The sequence below is a fragment of the Ranitomeya imitator genome, chromosome 1, assembly GCF_032444005.1.
Source record: "Ranitomeya imitator isolate aRanImi1 chromosome 1, aRanImi1.pri, whole genome shotgun sequence".
NCBI classification, from domain to species: Eukaryota; Metazoa; Chordata; class Amphibia; order Anura; family Dendrobatidae; genus Ranitomeya; species Ranitomeya imitator.
This window is the reverse complement of record NC_091282.1, coordinates 1,220,340,417-1,220,358,329: the sequence shown is the minus strand read 5'-3', so window position 1 is coordinate 1,220,358,329 and position 17,913 is coordinate 1,220,340,417. Positions and strand designations below refer to the sequence as shown.

General features: G+C 49.3%; 1 protein-coding gene across 1 annotated transcript in view; it reads left to right on the top strand.

Annotated features, from left to right (window-relative positions):
• Window positions 1-17,913, top strand: part of FBXO41 (F-box protein 41) — a 118,968-nt gene that overhangs the window by 65,323 nt on the left and 35,732 nt on the right. Inside the window, exons 2-4 of the mRNA XM_069745081.1 lie at window positions 2,726-3,689; window positions 15,696-15,904; window positions 16,014-16,086. Coding sequence (XP_069601182.1) covers window positions 2,959-3,689; window positions 15,696-15,904; window positions 16,014-16,086 — 1,013 coding nt within the window. The 5' untranslated portion in view covers window positions 2,726-2,958. The remainder of the gene's footprint in view (window positions 1-2,725; window positions 3,690-15,695; window positions 15,905-16,013; window positions 16,087-17,913) is intronic.

Here is a 17,913-nt window from a genome sequence, read left to right as displayed (position 1 = left end):
GGTGGCGTAGTGTGTTACTTATGATAGGCCTTGTTACATTGGTCCCAGCTCTCTGCGGTTCATTCACTAGGTCCCCCCGCGTGGTTCTGGGATTTTTGCTCACCGTTCTTGTGATCATTCTGACCCCACGGGGTGGGATTTTGCGTGGAGCCCCAGATCGAGGGAGATTATCAGTGGTCTTGTATGTCTTCCATTTTCTAATTATTGCTCCCACTGTTGATTTCTTCACTCCAAGCTGGTTGGCTATTGCAGATTCAGTCTTCCCAGCCTGGTGCAGGGCTACAATTTTGTTTCTGGTGTCCTTTGACAGCTCTTTGGTCTTCACCATAGTGGAGTTTGGAGTCAGACTGTTTGAGGGTGTGCACAGGTGTCTTTTTATACTGATAACAAGTTTAAACAGGTGCCATTACTACAGGTAATGAGTGGAGGAAAGAGGAGACTCTTAAAGAAGAAGTTACAGGTCTGTGAGAGCCAGAAATCTTGATTGTTTGTTTCTGACCAAATACTTATTTTCCACCATAATATGCAAAAAAAATGATAAAAAAACAGACAATGTGATTTTCTGGATTTTTTTTTCTCAGTTTGTCTCCCATAGTTGAGGTCTACCTATGATGTAAATTACAGACGCCTCTCATCTTTTTAAGTGGTGGAAATTGCACTATTGCTGACTGACTAAATACTTTTTTGCCCCACTGTATACTGATACTGAAAACTACACACATACCTAGGAAGAAACCGTACACAATGCTGCCATATAGTGACCAACAAATAGTGCTGTGCATTACTAGATCATGGTATCCGCTGAGGTGTGTGAGGTCATCGTCCGCCATGGTGTGTGAGGTCATCGTCCGCCATGGTGTGTGAGGTCATTATACGCCGTGGTGTGTGAGATCACCGTCCGCTGTGGTGTGTGACGTCATTATACCCCGTGGTGTGTGACGTCATTATACGCCGTGGTGTGTGACGTCATCGTCCACCATGGTGTGTGACGTCATTATACTCCGTGGTGTGTGACGTCATTATACCCCGTGGTGTGTGACGTCATTATACCCCGTGGTGTGTGAGGTCATCGTCCACCATGGTGTGTGACGTCATTATACTCCGTGGTGTGTGACGTCATTATACGCCGTGGTGTGTGATGCCATTATACCCCGTGGTGTGTGATGTAATTGTCCGCCGTGGTGTGTGACGTCATTATACGCCGTGGTGTATGACATCATTATTTGCCGTGGTGTGTGATGTCATCGTCCGCCATGGTGTGTGACATCATGGTGGTGTATGAGGTCATTGTCCGCCGTGGTGATTGTCACCTCATCGTGACCTCATCGAACACTGCATTGTGTGACGTAGTCTGCTGAATTTTGTGATGTGATAGTCTGCCTTTGTGTGTGACATCATGGTCATCTGTGGTGTGTGATGTTATCATCCGCCGTGGTGTGTGACATCATGGTCATCTGTGGTGTGTGACATCATTGTCCGCCGTGGTGTGTGACATCATGGTCATCTGTGGTGTGTGACGTCATTGTCCGCCGTGGTGTGTGACATCATGGTCATCTGTGGTGTGTGACGTCATTGTCCGCCGTGGTGTGTGTGGTCATCTGTGGTGTGTGACGTCTTTGTCCGCCGTGGTGTGTGACATCATGGTCATCTGTGGAGTGTGAGGTCATCGTCCGCCGTGGTGTGTAACATCATGGACATCTGTGGTGTGTGACGTCTTTGTCCGCCGTGGTGTGTGTGGTCATCTGTGGTGTGTGACGTCTTTGTCCGCCGTGGTGTGACATCATTGTCATCTGTGGTGTGTGACATCATTGTCCGCCGTGGTGTGTGTGGTCATCTGTGGAGTGTGAGGTCATCGTCCGCCGTGGTGTGTGACATCATGGACATCTGTGGTGTGTGACGTCTTTGTCCGCCGTGGTGTGTGACATCATGGTCATCTGTGATGTGTGACGTCATTGTCTGCCGTGGTGTGTGACATCATGGTCATCTGTGGTGTGTGACATCATTGTCCGCCGTGGTGTGTGTGGTCATCTGTGGAGTGTGAGGTCATCGTCCGCCGTGGTGTGTGACATCATGGTCATCTGTGGTGTGTGACGTCATTGTCCGCAGTGGTGTGTGTGGTCATCTGTGGAGTGTGAGGTCATCGTCCGCCGTGGTGTGTGACATCATGGTCATCTGTGGAGTATGAGGTCATCGTCCGCCGTGGTGTGTGACATCATGGTCATCTGTGGAGTGTGAGGTCATCGTCAGCCATGGTGTGTGACATCATGGTCATCTGTGGAGTATGAGGTCATCGTCCGCCGTGGTGTGTGACATCATGGTCATCTGTGGTGTGTGACGTCATTGTCCGCCATGGTGTGTGACATCATGGTCATCTGTGGTGTGTGAGGTCATCGTCAGCCGTGGTGTGTGACATCATGCTCATCTGTGGAGTGTGAGGTCATCGTCAGCCATGGTGTGTGAAGTCATTCTCAGCTAAGGGGTTTCATCTCAGTGTGTGGCCTCATCCTGCGTGATGTCATCTTCCATGATGTGTGATGTCATCATCTCTTGTGGTTCAAAAACAGCAGAAGATCCAAAATGTTTTTCCATCGTGCAAAAATATTGCGACGTGTCGTTGCTTGTGGAGGCAGGGCCGTGGTCTGCCGGGCAGTTGCAGAAGTTTTCAGCGCTCTCCTGGTGCTCGGAGCGGACGTGTGACTTGTTTCCTCTCTCTCTCTCCCTACAGGCCGATGTGGCAGATCGCGTGTGGTACGGGTGATCCTCTGACGTGACAGGTCCACGGTGCCGTCGCTTCCATCGCCCTCTGACTTCAGAGATGAGCTCTTCTTGGCACAGACTGTTGAAGTCTTGCTCTCCCCGCTGTTGTGCCCCATCCAGAGTCCCCGGTACACCATGACCCTCCGCGCCATCCTGCTCGGTTTAGGGCTGACGGACCAGCACCCTCTTCTGAGCTGAGGCATGGCCTCTTTGGATCTGCCCTATCGGTGTCCAAGGTGCGGTGAGCACAAACGTTTCCAGAACCTGTCCTCCCTGAAGTCCCACCTGGAATTCAGCCACACCTACGAGACCCTCTATGTCTTATCCAAGACCAACAGCATCTGTGGCGCCATCTTCCCCCTGACCAGTGAGACGGCCTTGTTGACTCCTGCCCACCGTAGGGAGGTCTTTGAGAGCACGTCTTTCCAGGGCAAGGAGCAGAGGTTTACGCGGGAATTAGTCCAAGCCGAAGACTGCGGCCAAGCATCAACACATTTCACCCAAGAGGTTGAGATCCCACTAGGTGAGATTTTTAGCAAGACAACCATGGCGTCCCACTCTTCTCCCCCAGCCGCAGTGGCAGCAGCTGCCGCGGCTTCCGCAGCTGTGGACGCTGCCTACGAGGAAGGTCTGGCCAGATTGAAAGTCAGGGCATTCGAGAAGCTGGAAGTGGACAAGCGCCTGGAGAAGCTGACCGAAGAGGTGGAGCAGAAAATCGCCACCCAAGTGGGACGACTGCAGGTGGAGCTGGAAAGGAAAAGCTCAGAGCTGGAGAATGCCAAGAAGGAGAGCGTACGGCTGGGGCTGGAAAAGCAGGAGCTGGAGGATCGGGCCTCCGAGCTGACCAGGCAGGTGGACGTCAGTGTGGAGATGCTGGCCTCCCTGAAACAGGACCTGGTGCAGAAGGAGCAGGAGCTGACCAAGAAGCAACAGTAAGTCCTCAAGTAAAGGGGTCCTCCCGTCTGCGGGGAACATGGGGGTGTACGGGGCAAACACTCCAGAAAGGGTACAAGCTGACAAATGGCGCCATTCCTGGGCAGTAACAAGTGTGATCTCAGGACAGTGAGGTGCATGCTGACAAATGGCGCCATTCCTGGACAGTAAGAAGTGTGATCTCAGGACAGTGAGGTACATGCTGACAAATGGAGCCATTCCTGGGCAGCAGGCAGTGTGATCTCAGGACAGCGAGGTGCATGCTGACAAATGGCGCCATTCCTGGGCAGCAGGCAGTGTGATCTCAGGACAGTGAGGTGCATGCTGACAAATGGCGCCATTCCTGGGCAGCAGGCAGTGTGATCTCAGGACAGTGAGGTGCATGCTGACAAATGGAGCCATTCCTGGACAGCAGGCAGTGTGATCTCAGGACAGCGAGGTGCATGCTGACAAATGGCGCCATTCCTGGGCAGCAGGCAGTGTGATCTCAGGACAGCGAGGTGCATGCTGACAAATGGCGCCATTCCTGGGCAGCAGGCAGTGTGATCTCAGGACAGTGAGGTGCATGCTGACAAATGGCACCATTCCTGGACAACAGGCAGTGTGATCTCAGGACAGTGAGGTGCATGCTGACAAATGGAGCCATTCCTGGGCAGCAGGCAGTGTGATCTCAGGACAGCGAGGTGCATGCTGACAAATGGCGCCATTCCTGGGCAGCAGGCAGTGTGATCTCAGGACAGTGAGGTGCATGCTGACAAATGGCGCCATTCCTGGGCAGCAGGCAGTGTGATCTCAGGACAGTGAGGTGCATGCTGACAAATGGCGCCATTCCTGGACAGCAGGCAGTGTGATCTCAGGACAGTGAGGTGCATGCTGACAAATGGCGCTATTCCTGGGCAGCAGGCAGTGTGATCTCAGGACAGTGAGGTACATGCTGACGAATGGCGCCATTCCTGGGCAGTAAGCCGTGTGATCTCAGGACAGCGAGGTGCATGCTGACAAATGGCGCCATTCCTGGGCAGCAAGCAATGTGATCTCAGGACAGTGAGGTGCATGCTGACAAATGGCGCCATTCCTGGGCAGCAGGCAGTGTGATCTCAGGACAGTGAGGTGCATGCTGACAAATGGCGCCATTCCTGGACAGCAGGCAGTGTGATCTCAGGACAGTGAGGTGCATGCTGACAAATGGCGCTATTCCTGGGCAGCAGGCAGTGTGATCTCAGGACAGTGAGGTACATGCTGACAAATGGCGCCATTCCTGGGCAGCAGGCAGTGTGATCTCAGGACAGTGAGGTGCATGCTGACAAATGGCGCCATTCCTGGGCAGCAGGCAGTGTGATCTCAGGACAGTGAGGTGCATGCTGACAAATGGCGCCATTCCTGGGCAGCAGGCAGTGTGATCTCAGGACAGTGAGGTGCATGCTGACAAATGGCGCCATTCCTGGGCAGCAGGCAGTGTGATCTCAGGACAGTGAGGTATATGCTGACAAATGGCGCCATTCCTGGGCAGCAAGCCGTGTGATCTCAGGACAGCGAGGTGCATGCTGACAAATGGCGCCATTCCTGTGCAGTAAGCAGTGTGATCTCAGGACAGCGAGGTGCATGCTGACAAATGGCGCCATTCCTGGAGTGCAGGCAGTGTGATCTCAGGACAGCGGGGGGCATGCTGACAAATAGTGCCATTCCTGGGCAGCAGGCAGTGTGATCTCAGAACAGTGAGGTGCATGCTGACAAATGGCGCCATTCCTGGGCAGCAAGCCTTGTGATCTCAGGACAGCGAGGTGCATGCTGACAAATGGCGCCATTCCTGTGCAGTAAGCAGTGTGATCTCAGGACAGCGAGGTGCATGCTGACAAATGGCGCCATTCCTGGACTGCAGGCAGTGTGATCTCAGGACAGCGGGGGGCATGCTGACAAATAGTGCCATTCCTGGGCAGCAGGCAGTGTGATCTCAGAACAGTGAGGTGCATGCTGACAAATGGCGCCATTCCTGGGCAGCAGGCAGTGTGATCTCAGGACAGTGAGGTGCATGCTGACAAATGGCGCCATTCCTGGGCAGCAAGCCTTGTGATCTCAGGACAGCGAGGTGCATGCTGACAAATGGCGCCATTCCTGGACAGGAAGCAGTGTGATCTCAGGACAGCGAGGGGCATGCTGACAAATGGCGCCATTCCTGGGCAGCAAGCCGTGTGATCTCAGGACAGCGAGGTGCATGCTGACAAATGGCGCCATTCCTGGACAGGAAGCAGTGTGATCTCAGGACAGCGGGGGGCATGCTGACAAATGGCGCCATTCCTGGACAGGAAGCAGTGTGATCTCAGGACAGCGAGGGGCATGCTGACAAATGGCGCCATTCCTGGGCAGCAAGCCGTGTGATCTCAGGACAGCGAGGTGCATGCTGACAAATGGCGCCATTCCTGGGCAGTAAGCCGTGTGATCTCAGGACAGGGAGGTGCATGCTGACAAATGGCGCCATTCCTGGGCGGCAGGCAGTGTGATCCCAGGACAGCGAGGTGCATGCTGACAAATGGCGCCATTCCTGGGCAGCAGGCAGTGTGATCTAAGGACAGCGAGGTGCATGCTGACAAATGGCGCCATTCCTGGGCAGCAGGCAGTGTGATCTCAGGACAGTGAGGTGCATGCTGACAAATGGCGCCATTCCTGGGCAGCAGGCAGTGTGATCTCAGGACAGTGAGGTGCATGCTGACAAATGGCGCCATTCCTGGGCAGCAGGCAGTGTGATCTCAGGACAGTGAGGTGCATGCTGACAAATGGCGCCATTCCTGGGCAGCAGGCAGTGTGATCTCAGGACAGCGAGGGGCATGCTGACAAATGGCGCCATTCCTGGGCAGCAGCGCTTATGACAATGGTGACACATGTATTTACTCTCGACCTTGTCGTCCTGCGGTGCGGCGATGCATGTTGTGACAGGTCGGCCTGGTAACGACCATGTTACCGTAGTAACGCCAATTATCAGTCACAATGTTTGTGGAATATTTCCTAAAGATGTTGCTCTAATTATAGAACAATAAGCGAGTGTATATTGGGGGTTAATCAGAGACCCTTGTGTCAGGGACGGCCGGCGGCACCACCTGCAGTCCTATGCAAGACTACAAATAACACAGAAATGTCACATGCAGTCCTATGTAAGACTACAAATAACACAGAAATGTCACCTACAGTCCTATGTAAGACCACAAGTAACACAGAAATGTCACATGCAGTCCTGTGTAAGACTACAAATAACACAGAAATGTCACCCACAGTCCTATGTAAGACCACAAGTAACACAAATGTCACCCGCAGTCCTATGTAAGACCACAAGTAACACAGAAATGTCACCCACAGTCCTATGTAAGACCACAAGCAACACAGAAATGTCACCCGTAGTCCAATGTAAGACCACAAGTAACACGGAAATGTCAACAGCAGTCCTATGTAACACAGCAATGTCACCCGCAGTCCTGTGTAAGACTACAAATAACACATAAATGTCACCCGCAGTCCTATGTAAGACCACAAGTAACACAGAAATGTCACCCGTAGTCCAATGTAAGACCACAAGTAACACAGAAATGTCACCCACAGTCCTATGTAAGACCACAAGTAACACGGAAATGTCACCCGCAGTCCTATGTAAGACCACAAGTAACACAGAAATGTCACCCGCAGTCCTATGTAAGACCACAAGTAACACAGAAATGTCACCCACAGTCCAATGTAAGACCACAAGTAACACAGAAATGTCACCCGCAGTCCTATGTAAGACCACAAGTAACACGGAAATGTCAACAGCAGTCCAATGTAAGACCACAAGTAACACGGAAATGTCAACATCAGTCCTATGTAACGCAGCAATGTCACCCACAGTCCTATGTAACGTAGCCATGTCACCAGCAGTTCTATGTAACACAGCAATGGCACCCGCAGTCCTATGTAACACAGCAATGACACTTGCAGTCCTATGTAACACAGCAATGTCACCCGCAGTCCTATGTAATGCAGCAATGTCACCAGCAGTTCTATGTAACGCAGCAATGTCACCCGCAGTCCTATGTAACATAGCAATGTCACCAGCAGTTCTATGTAACGCAGCAATGTCACCTGCAGTCCTATGTAACGCAGCAATGGCACCTGCAGTCCTATGTACCACAGTGATATCAGCTGTATCCTATGTGCACAGTCTGCAGTAGTGAGCTGTGATTGCAGCACAATTATGAGTACAGCTCTGGAGGTGCAGCAGTGTAGAGCAGCTGTGCTTTTGTCAGGTCCCCCAATATTAACCCTTCATTACTTCATGCCCATGTATAGAACGTGTGAGGAAGCGTCAGAGATCTGGGGGCCGGGGGGCTCTGTACCTGACTGCACCTGACGGTGTGCCGCAGCAGCAAGTGTGGGGACAAAACTCATCACTAAGGGGTTCATCATGGCAGTGTCCATATAATATACGGCAGTGTACATATAATATACGGCAGTCTCCATATAATATACGGCAGTGTACATATAATATACGGCAGTGTACATATAATATACGGCAGTGTACATATAATATACGGCAGTCTCCATATAATATACGGCAGTGCCCATATAATATACGGCAGTGCCCATATAATATACGGCAGTCTCCATATAATATACGGCAGTCTCCATATAATATACGGCAGTGTACATATAATATACGGCAGTGTACATATAATATACGGCAGTCTCCATATAATATACGGCAGTGCCCATATAATATACGGCAGTGCCCATATAATATACGGCAGTCTCCATATAATATACGGCAGTCTCCATATAATATACGGCAGTGTACATATAATATACGGCAGTCTCCATATAATATACGGCAGTGCCCATATAATATACGGCAGTCTCCATATAATATACGGCAGTGTACATATAATATACGGCAGTGTACATATAATATACGGCAGTCTCCATATAATATACGGCAGTGCCCATATAATATACAGCAGTCTCCATATAATATACGGCAGTCTCCATATAATATACGGCAGTGCCCATATAATATACAGCAGTCTCCATATAATATACGGCAGTGCCCATATAATATACGGCAGTGTACATATAATATATGGCAGTGTACATATAATATACGGCAGTCTCCATATAATATACAGCAGTCTCCATACAATATACGGCAGTGCCCATATAATATACGGCAGTGCTATATAATATACGGCAGTCTACATATAATATACGGCATTCTCCATATAACATATGGCAGTGCCCATACAATATACGGCAGTCTCCATACAATATACGGCAGTGTACATATAATATACGGCAGTCTCCATACAATATACGGCAGCCTCCATACAATATACGGCAGTGCCCATACAATATACGGCAGTGCTATATAATATACGGCAGTCTACATATAATATACGGCAGTCTCCATATAACATATGGCAGTGCCCATACAATATACGGCAGTGCCCATATAATATACGGCAGTGCTATATAATATACGGCAGTCTCCATATAACATATGGCAGTGCCCATACAATATACGGCAGTCTCCATACAATATACGGCAGTGTACATATAATATACGGCAGTCTCCATACAATATACGGCAGCCTCCATACAATATACGGCAGCGCCCATATAATATACGGCAGTGCCCATATAATATACGGCAGTGCTATATAATATACGGCAGTCTACATATAATATACAGCAGTCTCCATATAACATATGGCAGTGCCCATACAATATACGGCAGTCTCCATACAATATACGGCAGTGCCCATACAATATACGGCAGTCTCCATACAATATACGGCAGTCTCCATACAATATACGGCAGTCTCCATACAATATACGGCTGTCTCCAAACAATATACGGCAGTGTACATATAATGTACGGCAGTCTCCATACAATATACGGCAGTCTCCATACAATATATGGCAGTGCCCATATAATATACAGCAGTCTCCATATAATATATGGCAGTCTCCATATAATATACGTCAGTGTGCATACAATATACAGCAGCCTCCATACAATATACGGCAGTGCCCATATGCCCATATAATATACGTCAGTGTACACATAATATACGGTAGTGTACATATAATATATGGCAGCCTCCATACAATATATGGCAGTCTCCATATAATATACGTCAGTGTGCATACAATATACGGCAGTCTCCATACAATATATACGGCAGTCTCCATACAATATATACGGCAGTCTCCATACAATATATACGGCAGTGCCCATATAATATACGGCAGCCTCCATACAGTATACGGCAGTGCCCATATAATATATGGCATCCTCCATACAATATACGGCAGTCTCCATATAATATATGGCAGTGCCCATATAATATTCGGCAGCCTCCATACAATATATGGCAGTGCCCATATAATATATGGCAGCCTCCATACAATATACGGAAGTCTCCATACAATATACGGCAGTGCCCATATAATATACGGCAGTCTCCATACAATATACGGCAGTCTCCATATAATATACGGCAGTGCCCATATAATATAGGGCAGTCTCAATGCAATATATACGGCAGTGTACATATAATATATGGCAGTCTCCATGCACTATACGGCAGTGTACATATAATATACGGCAGCCTCCATACAATATACGGCAGTGCCCATACAATATACGGCAGTCTCCATACAATATACGGCAGTCTCCATACAATATACGGCAGTCTACATACAATATACGGTAGTGCCCATATAATATACGGCAGCCTCCATACAATATACGGAAGTCTCCATACAATATACGGCAGTCCCATATAATATACGGCAGTCTCCATACAATATACAGAAGTCTCCATACAATATACGTCAGTGTACATATAATATATGTCAGTCTCCATATAATATATGGCACTGCCCATATAATATACAGCAGCCTCCATACAATATACGGCAGTCTCCATGCAATATATGGCAGTCTCCATATAATATACGTCAGTGTACATATAATATACGGCAGCCTCCATATAATATAAGGCAGCCTCCATATAATATAAGGCAGGCTCCATATAATATTCAGCAGCCTCCATATAATATAAGGCAGCCTCCATATAATATAAGGCAGCCTCCATATCATATACGGCAGTGTACATATAATATACGGCAGCCTCCATACAATATACAGCAGTCTCCATATAATATGCGGCAGCCTCCATATAATATACAGCAGTCTCCATATGATATACGGCAGTGCCCGCGTGCCCATATAATATACGGCAGCCTCCATATATAAGGCAGCCTACATATAATATACGTCAGTCTCCATATAATATACAGCAGCCTCCATATAATATACGTCAGTGTACATATAATATACGGCAGCCTCCATATAATATACGTCACTCTCCATATAATATACAGCAGCCTCCATATAATATACGGCAGCCTCCATACAATATACGTCAGTTTCCATATAATATACAGCAGCCTCCATATAATATACGTCAGTGTACATATAATATATGGCAGCCTCCACACAATATACGTCAGTCTCCATATAATATACAGCAGCCTCCATATAATATACGTCAGTGTACATATAATATACGGCAGCCTCCATATAATATATGGCAGCCTCCATACAATATGCGGCAGCCCCATATAATATACAGCAGTCTTCATATGATATACGGCAGTGCCAGCGTGCCCATATAATATACGGCAGCCTCCATATATAAGGCAGCCTCCATATAATATACAGCAGCCTCCATATAATATACGGCAGCCTCCATACAATATACGTCAGTCTCCATATAATATACAGCAGCCTCCATATAATATACGTCAGTGTACATATAATATACGGCAGCCTCCATATAATATACGTCAGTCTCCATATAATATACAGCAGCCTCCATATAATATACAGCAGCCTCCATATAATATACGGCAGCATCCATATAATATACGTCAGTGTACATATAATATACAGCAGCCTCCATATAATATACGGTAGCCTCCATACAATATACGTCAGTCTCCATATAATATACAGCAGCCTCCATATAGTATACGTCAGTCTCCATATAATATACAGTAGCCTCCATATAATATACGTCAGTGTACATATAATATACGGCAGCCTCCATATAATATACGGCAGTCTCCATATAATATGTGGCAGCCTCCATATAATATACAGCAGCCTCCATATAATATGCGGCAGCCTCCATATAATATACAGCAGCCTCCATATAATATGCGGCAGCCTCCTTATAATATGCGGCAGCCTCCATATAATATACAGCAGCCTCCATATAATATGCGGCAGCCTCCATATAATATGCGGCAGCCTCCATATAATATACAGCAGCCTCCATATAATATGCGGCAGCCTCCTTATAATATGCGGCAGCCTCCATATAATATACAGCAGCCTCCATATAATATGCGGCAGCCTCCATATAATATGCGGCAGCCTCCATATAATATGCGGCAGCCTCCATATAATATGCGGCAGGCTCCATACAATATGCGGCAGCCTCCATATAATATACAGCAGCCTCCATATAATATGCGGCAGGCTCCATACAATATGCGGCAGCCTCCATATAATATACAGCAGTCTCCATATAATATGCGGCAGCCTCCATATAATATAAGGCAGCCTCCATATAATATGCGGCAGCCTCCATATAACGTACTAGAATCTCATCAACTCAAAGCTGCAAAGATCACACAACAACCACAAGTTGGATTTCTTCACCCCAGGCTTCATTTGTATCTGTGTAATAACAGCGGCAGCCTGACAGTGCCGGTGGTTTACTTATCCTGCTGACAGGTTCCCTTTATCGTCAGTAAATCCTGTCAGGCCTTCATACCTGTTGTCCTTCTGCTGTGAGGCTGGAGCTCTGCCTGCTGGAATGCAGAGTCCTCCACACCGTCATGTAGCAATGCTGCCATCTGTTGGCGAGAAGTCAGTACTACACATAACTCACTGATGTGTGAGGACATAGGCGCTCATAGGGTACAGCTGGGATCAGATCAGAAGTGTGCGACCTGTCACACATCACTACTGAACCAAACGCCCCTCTATATGGGGACGCCACGAGTGCTAACACCCCCACACCCATCTGTATGAGGACCCCCAGGTACTGACACCCCCACACCCATCTGTATGAGGACCCCCAGGTACTGACACCCCCACACCCATCTGTATGAGGACCCCCAGGTACTGACACCCCCACACCCATCTGTATGAGGACCCCCAGGTACTGACACCCCCACACCCATCTGTATGAGGACCCCCAGGTACTGACACCCCCACACCCATCTGTATGAGGACCCCCAGGTACTGACACCCCCACACCCATCTGTATGAGGACCCCAGGTACTGACACCCCCACACCCATCTCTATGAGGACCCCCAGGTACTGACACCCCCACACCCATCTGTATGAGGACCCCCAGGTACTGTCACCCCCACACCCATCTGTATGAGGACCCCCAGGTACTGACACCCGCACACCCATCTGTATGAGGACCCCCAGGTACTGACACCCCCACACCATCTGTATGAGGACCCCCAGGTACTGACACCCCCACACCCACCTGTATGAGGACCCCCAGGCACTGATACCCCACAGCTTCATGTATGAGGACTCCCAGCCACTGATACCCCACACCCTCCTGTATGAGGACCCCCAGGCACTGACACCCCCACACCCACCAGTATGAGGACTCCCAGCCACTGATACCCCACACCCTCCTGTATTAGGACCCCCAGCCACTGATACCCCACACCCTCCTGTATGAGGACCCCCAGGCAGTGATACCCCCACACCCTCTGTCACGGATCACGGGGAGGATACCCTTATCATCCCCCCAACTCACAGCAATTTGTCATGAACAGGGATTGTTTGGTTGCCCCTGGTTCTTTCTGAAGGGGATTTATCTATATCCTACTTCCAAGTTCCTGTTGCAGCTCTCTGGCGCCTCCTTTACCCTCAGGTCGGTGAGGGTACTGCACCTAGGATAATTAGTTACCAGAAAGGCTGCCTTACTTTGTACTGTCTAATGGGCACACTGCAGCGAGGGCGATATAACTACTCCCACTCAGGCGTGAACAATAATTATCAACACCACCAGTCACTACAAAGACTCCCAAACGCACACAACAAATCCGCTGCCACCAGCTACGATTTCTTAATTATTAAAGGGTCGGGAGCCAACCCAGATTAGTAGCGTAATTCACTTCAGAGGATGTGACAGTTCGTTATAGAGCAAGGAGAGACAAAGCTAGTAATTTAATATATTTTACTCCAAAAAAGATAGGCAGTGTTTACAGAAGTATAAAAAGATATTATAAAGAAGACAAGTATTGTATGTACAGTACAATTACAAATAAAATGGGATTAAAGTTGAAAAAACACTTACATTTCGTTATGTCATTTCATCTCATGGCTGACCGTGTGCTGTGGGGTAAGGGCGAGCATATATACATCACTCCTGTCTCTCATCTAGACCGTGGACAAAAGACATGTGAAGACTGCTGCTTCACTCACTTATTTCCCAGCCTAAAACCAAGGCACTCTCCCTGTGGTGACCTAACTTAGAGGCTGAAGCCTCCCCTTTTCTTAGACTTATGGCAACCATTTTTATACATAACTCGCTGTATGAACATCATATACGAAAGACACAATGATCAGGAGGTGCACCCCGTCGGGGGGATTCTTTTAAGTGTAAACACGGCGTAGTTACATGACCCACTTACGGAGAAACCCGCTCGTTTTAGCGATTTCAAGGAGTTATAAATCTCTCGATGGACGTCCGGAATATATAATCCTTACATTTCGAGCCCTGATCGGTGCCAATATACATAACCTTAAAAGAACAATAGAATCCCATGCTTTCTGTACCAGTTTTAGCCAGTATCAGGTGGGAGGGGAAAATGAGGAGTGTGGGGAGACTTGTCTGTCGCAGCACAGAGCCATAAATACTCCTGGCTTCCCCTTACAACTATATAGCAGGGGAAGGGGAATTGCCTGCAGGCTTAGAATTCCAGCCTTCTGCTGGCAGGCACAGGAAACTGCAGCTGAGAGCTCTGTATGTGTAATTTTCATCAGAACTTCTTCCTATTTCCTGACACCCTCCTGTATGAGGACCCCCAGGCACTGACATCCCCAGTCCCTCCTGTATGAGGACCCCCAGGAACTGACACCCCCAAACTCTCCTGTATGAGGACCCCCAGGTACTGACACCCCCAGTCCCTCCTGTATGAGGACCCCCAGGCACTGACACCTCCAGTCCCTCCTGTATGAGGACCCCCAGGCACTGACATCCCCAGTCCCTCCTGTATGAGGACCCCCAGGCACTGACATCCCCAGTCCCTCCTGTATGAGGACCCCCAGGAACTGACATCCCCAGTCCCTCCTGTATGAGGACCCCCAGGCACTGACATCCCCAGTCCCTCCTGTATGAGGACCCCCAGGCACTGACATCCCCAGTCCCTCCTGTATGAGGACCCCCAGGCACTGACATCCCCAGTCCCTCCTGTATGAGGACCCCCAGGAACTGACACCCCCACACTCTCCTGTATGAGGTCCCCCAGGTACTGACACCCCCAGTCCCTCCTGTATGAGGACCCCCAGGCACTGATAACCCCACACCCTCCTGTATTCTCTCTCGCGGCTTCTGACTCCTGTGTTTGGCCCCCGGGGGCCGCATTGTCCGTCCTCGGATCTCAGCCTTGGTCGCCATGTGCAGGTGACTCGGGGTCTATAATGAGGGGTCGTGGCTGCTGTACCGTCGTGTAGGAAGGTGCGGTCTCCCTCCCCGCGGCTCCGCACTGTCAGCAGCTGGTAGCGGGTGTATAAATAAACCCGTCAGAGCTCCTCACGGCTGGGGGCGTCCATGTGCGTGGGCTTTGCATCTATCCTGCTCCGTGCTCAAGGTCTCTGCTTGCTGTCAGTGAACGGATGCCTTCCTGTATAACCTGAACTCTTCGCTTCTTCTTGCAGAGAAGTGGTAGAAATCGACTTATTCCTGAAGGAGACGGCCAGCCGAGAAGCCAACGCCAAGGTGCGCCTCCAGCAGTTCATCGAGGAGCTTCTGGACCGCGCCGACCGGGCCGAGAAACAGCTGCAGATTATCAGCAGCTGCGGCACCACCCCCAACGGCAGCCTTGGCCGCTGCAGCATCCCCGGGTATAAGGTGACGGACACCCGGGGTCAGGGCTCCAGGCAGGTAGGTCCCGCAGCGCTGGGGCAGGGTGCCACCCCTGATGGGTAATGGCTGACAGCTGTCATTAATGCTGACTCCTTCCTTGTAGAGGGCAGACAGGCACCAGGGGCCCGGCTCCTCCACGCACGGATCATACCCGGTGACCCAGCGCTCCGCCTCGTGCACTGGGTGAGTTATCACGCTTCATATCACATTATATCCTGTGCAGAGAGTCTGCCCCCGACACTGCCCCGTCCACCGGCTTCATCGAGGCTCCACTCTGCTGGACCCTAACAGGATCCCCACCGGACCCATTCTGACCCTGCCTGCTCCTTTGTCTCCATAGAGCATGCCCCAGAGGATTATTACATATGGGGGCAATAATACAGCAATAATACACCATGCTCTCCTCCACCCTTCACCTCCACTGTCACCCAGAACCTACTGTAACTGACGCTGCAGATCTCTGAGCGACAGCTCTTCATATTCTGTCACTTCTCCAGTCACTATTCTGCTGGTGCATGTATAACTGATCCTGAGTTACATCCTGTATTATACCCCAGAGCTGCACTCACTATTCTGCTGGTGCAGTCACTGTGTACATACATTACATTACTGATCCTGAGTTACATCCTGTATTATACTCCAGAGCTGCACTCACTATTCTGCTGGTGCAGTCACTGTGTACATACATTACATTACTGATCCTGAGTTACATCCTGTATTATACTCCAGAGCTGCACTCACTATTCTGCTGGTGCAGTCACTGTGTACATACATTACATTACTGATCCTGAGTTACATCCTGTATTATACTCCAGAGCTGCACTCACTATTCTGCTGGTGCAGTCACTGTGTACATACATTACATTACTGATCCTGTATTAGGCTATGTTCACACCTTGCGTCGGGTCCCTGCGTGTTCTCCCGCAGCGGATTTGATAAATCTGCATGGCAAAACAACTGCGGTTCTCCCTGCAGATTTATCGCGGTTTGTTCCGCGTTTTCCGCTGCGGGTTTCCGCCTATACTATTGATGCTGCATATGCAGCAATATGCAGCATCAATAGTAATGTTAAAATAATAAAAATTGGTTATACTCACCCTCTGATGTCCGGATCTCCTGGGCGCTGCACCCGGCGGTCCGGTTCCAAAGATGCTGTGGGAGAAGGACCCTTCGTGACGTCACGGTCATGTGACCGCGACGTCACCGCAGGTCCTGGTCGCACAGCAACTCTGACCGGACGGCCGCGTGCAGCGCCCAGGAGCTCCGGACATCAGAGGGTGAGTATAACCAGATTTTTTATTTTTTAACCCCAAATATGGTTCCCAGGGCCTGGAGGAGAGTCTCCTCTCCTCCACCCCGGGTACCACCCGCACATTATCCGCTTACTTCCCGCAACGTGGGCACAGCCCCATGCGGGAAGTAAGCGGTTCAATGTATTCCTATGGGTGCAGAATCGCAGCGATTCTGCACAAAGAAGTGACATGCTGCGGGTTTTAAACCGCTGCGTTCCCACGCGGTTTTTCCCGCAGCATGTGCACAGCGGTTTGCGGTTTCCATAGGATTTACATGTTACTGTAAACGCTATGGAATCTGCTGCGGACTCGCAGCATCAAAATCGCGGCGGTTCCGCGGTAAAAACCGCTAAGTGTGAATATAGCCTTATACTCCAGAGCTGCACTCACTATTCTGCTGGTGCAGTCACTGTGTACATACATTACATTACTGATCCTGAGTTACATCCTGTATTATACTCCAGAGCTGCACTCACTATTCTACTGGTGCAGTCACTGTGTACATACATTACATTACTGATCCTGAGTTACATCCTGTATTATACTCCAGAGCTGCACTCACTATTCTGCTGGTGCAGTCACTGTGTACATACATTACATTACTGATCCTGAGTTACCTCCTGTATTATACTCCAGAGCTGCACTCACTATTCTGCTGGTGCAGTCACTGTGTACATACATTACATTACTGATCCTGAGTTACATCCTGTATTATACC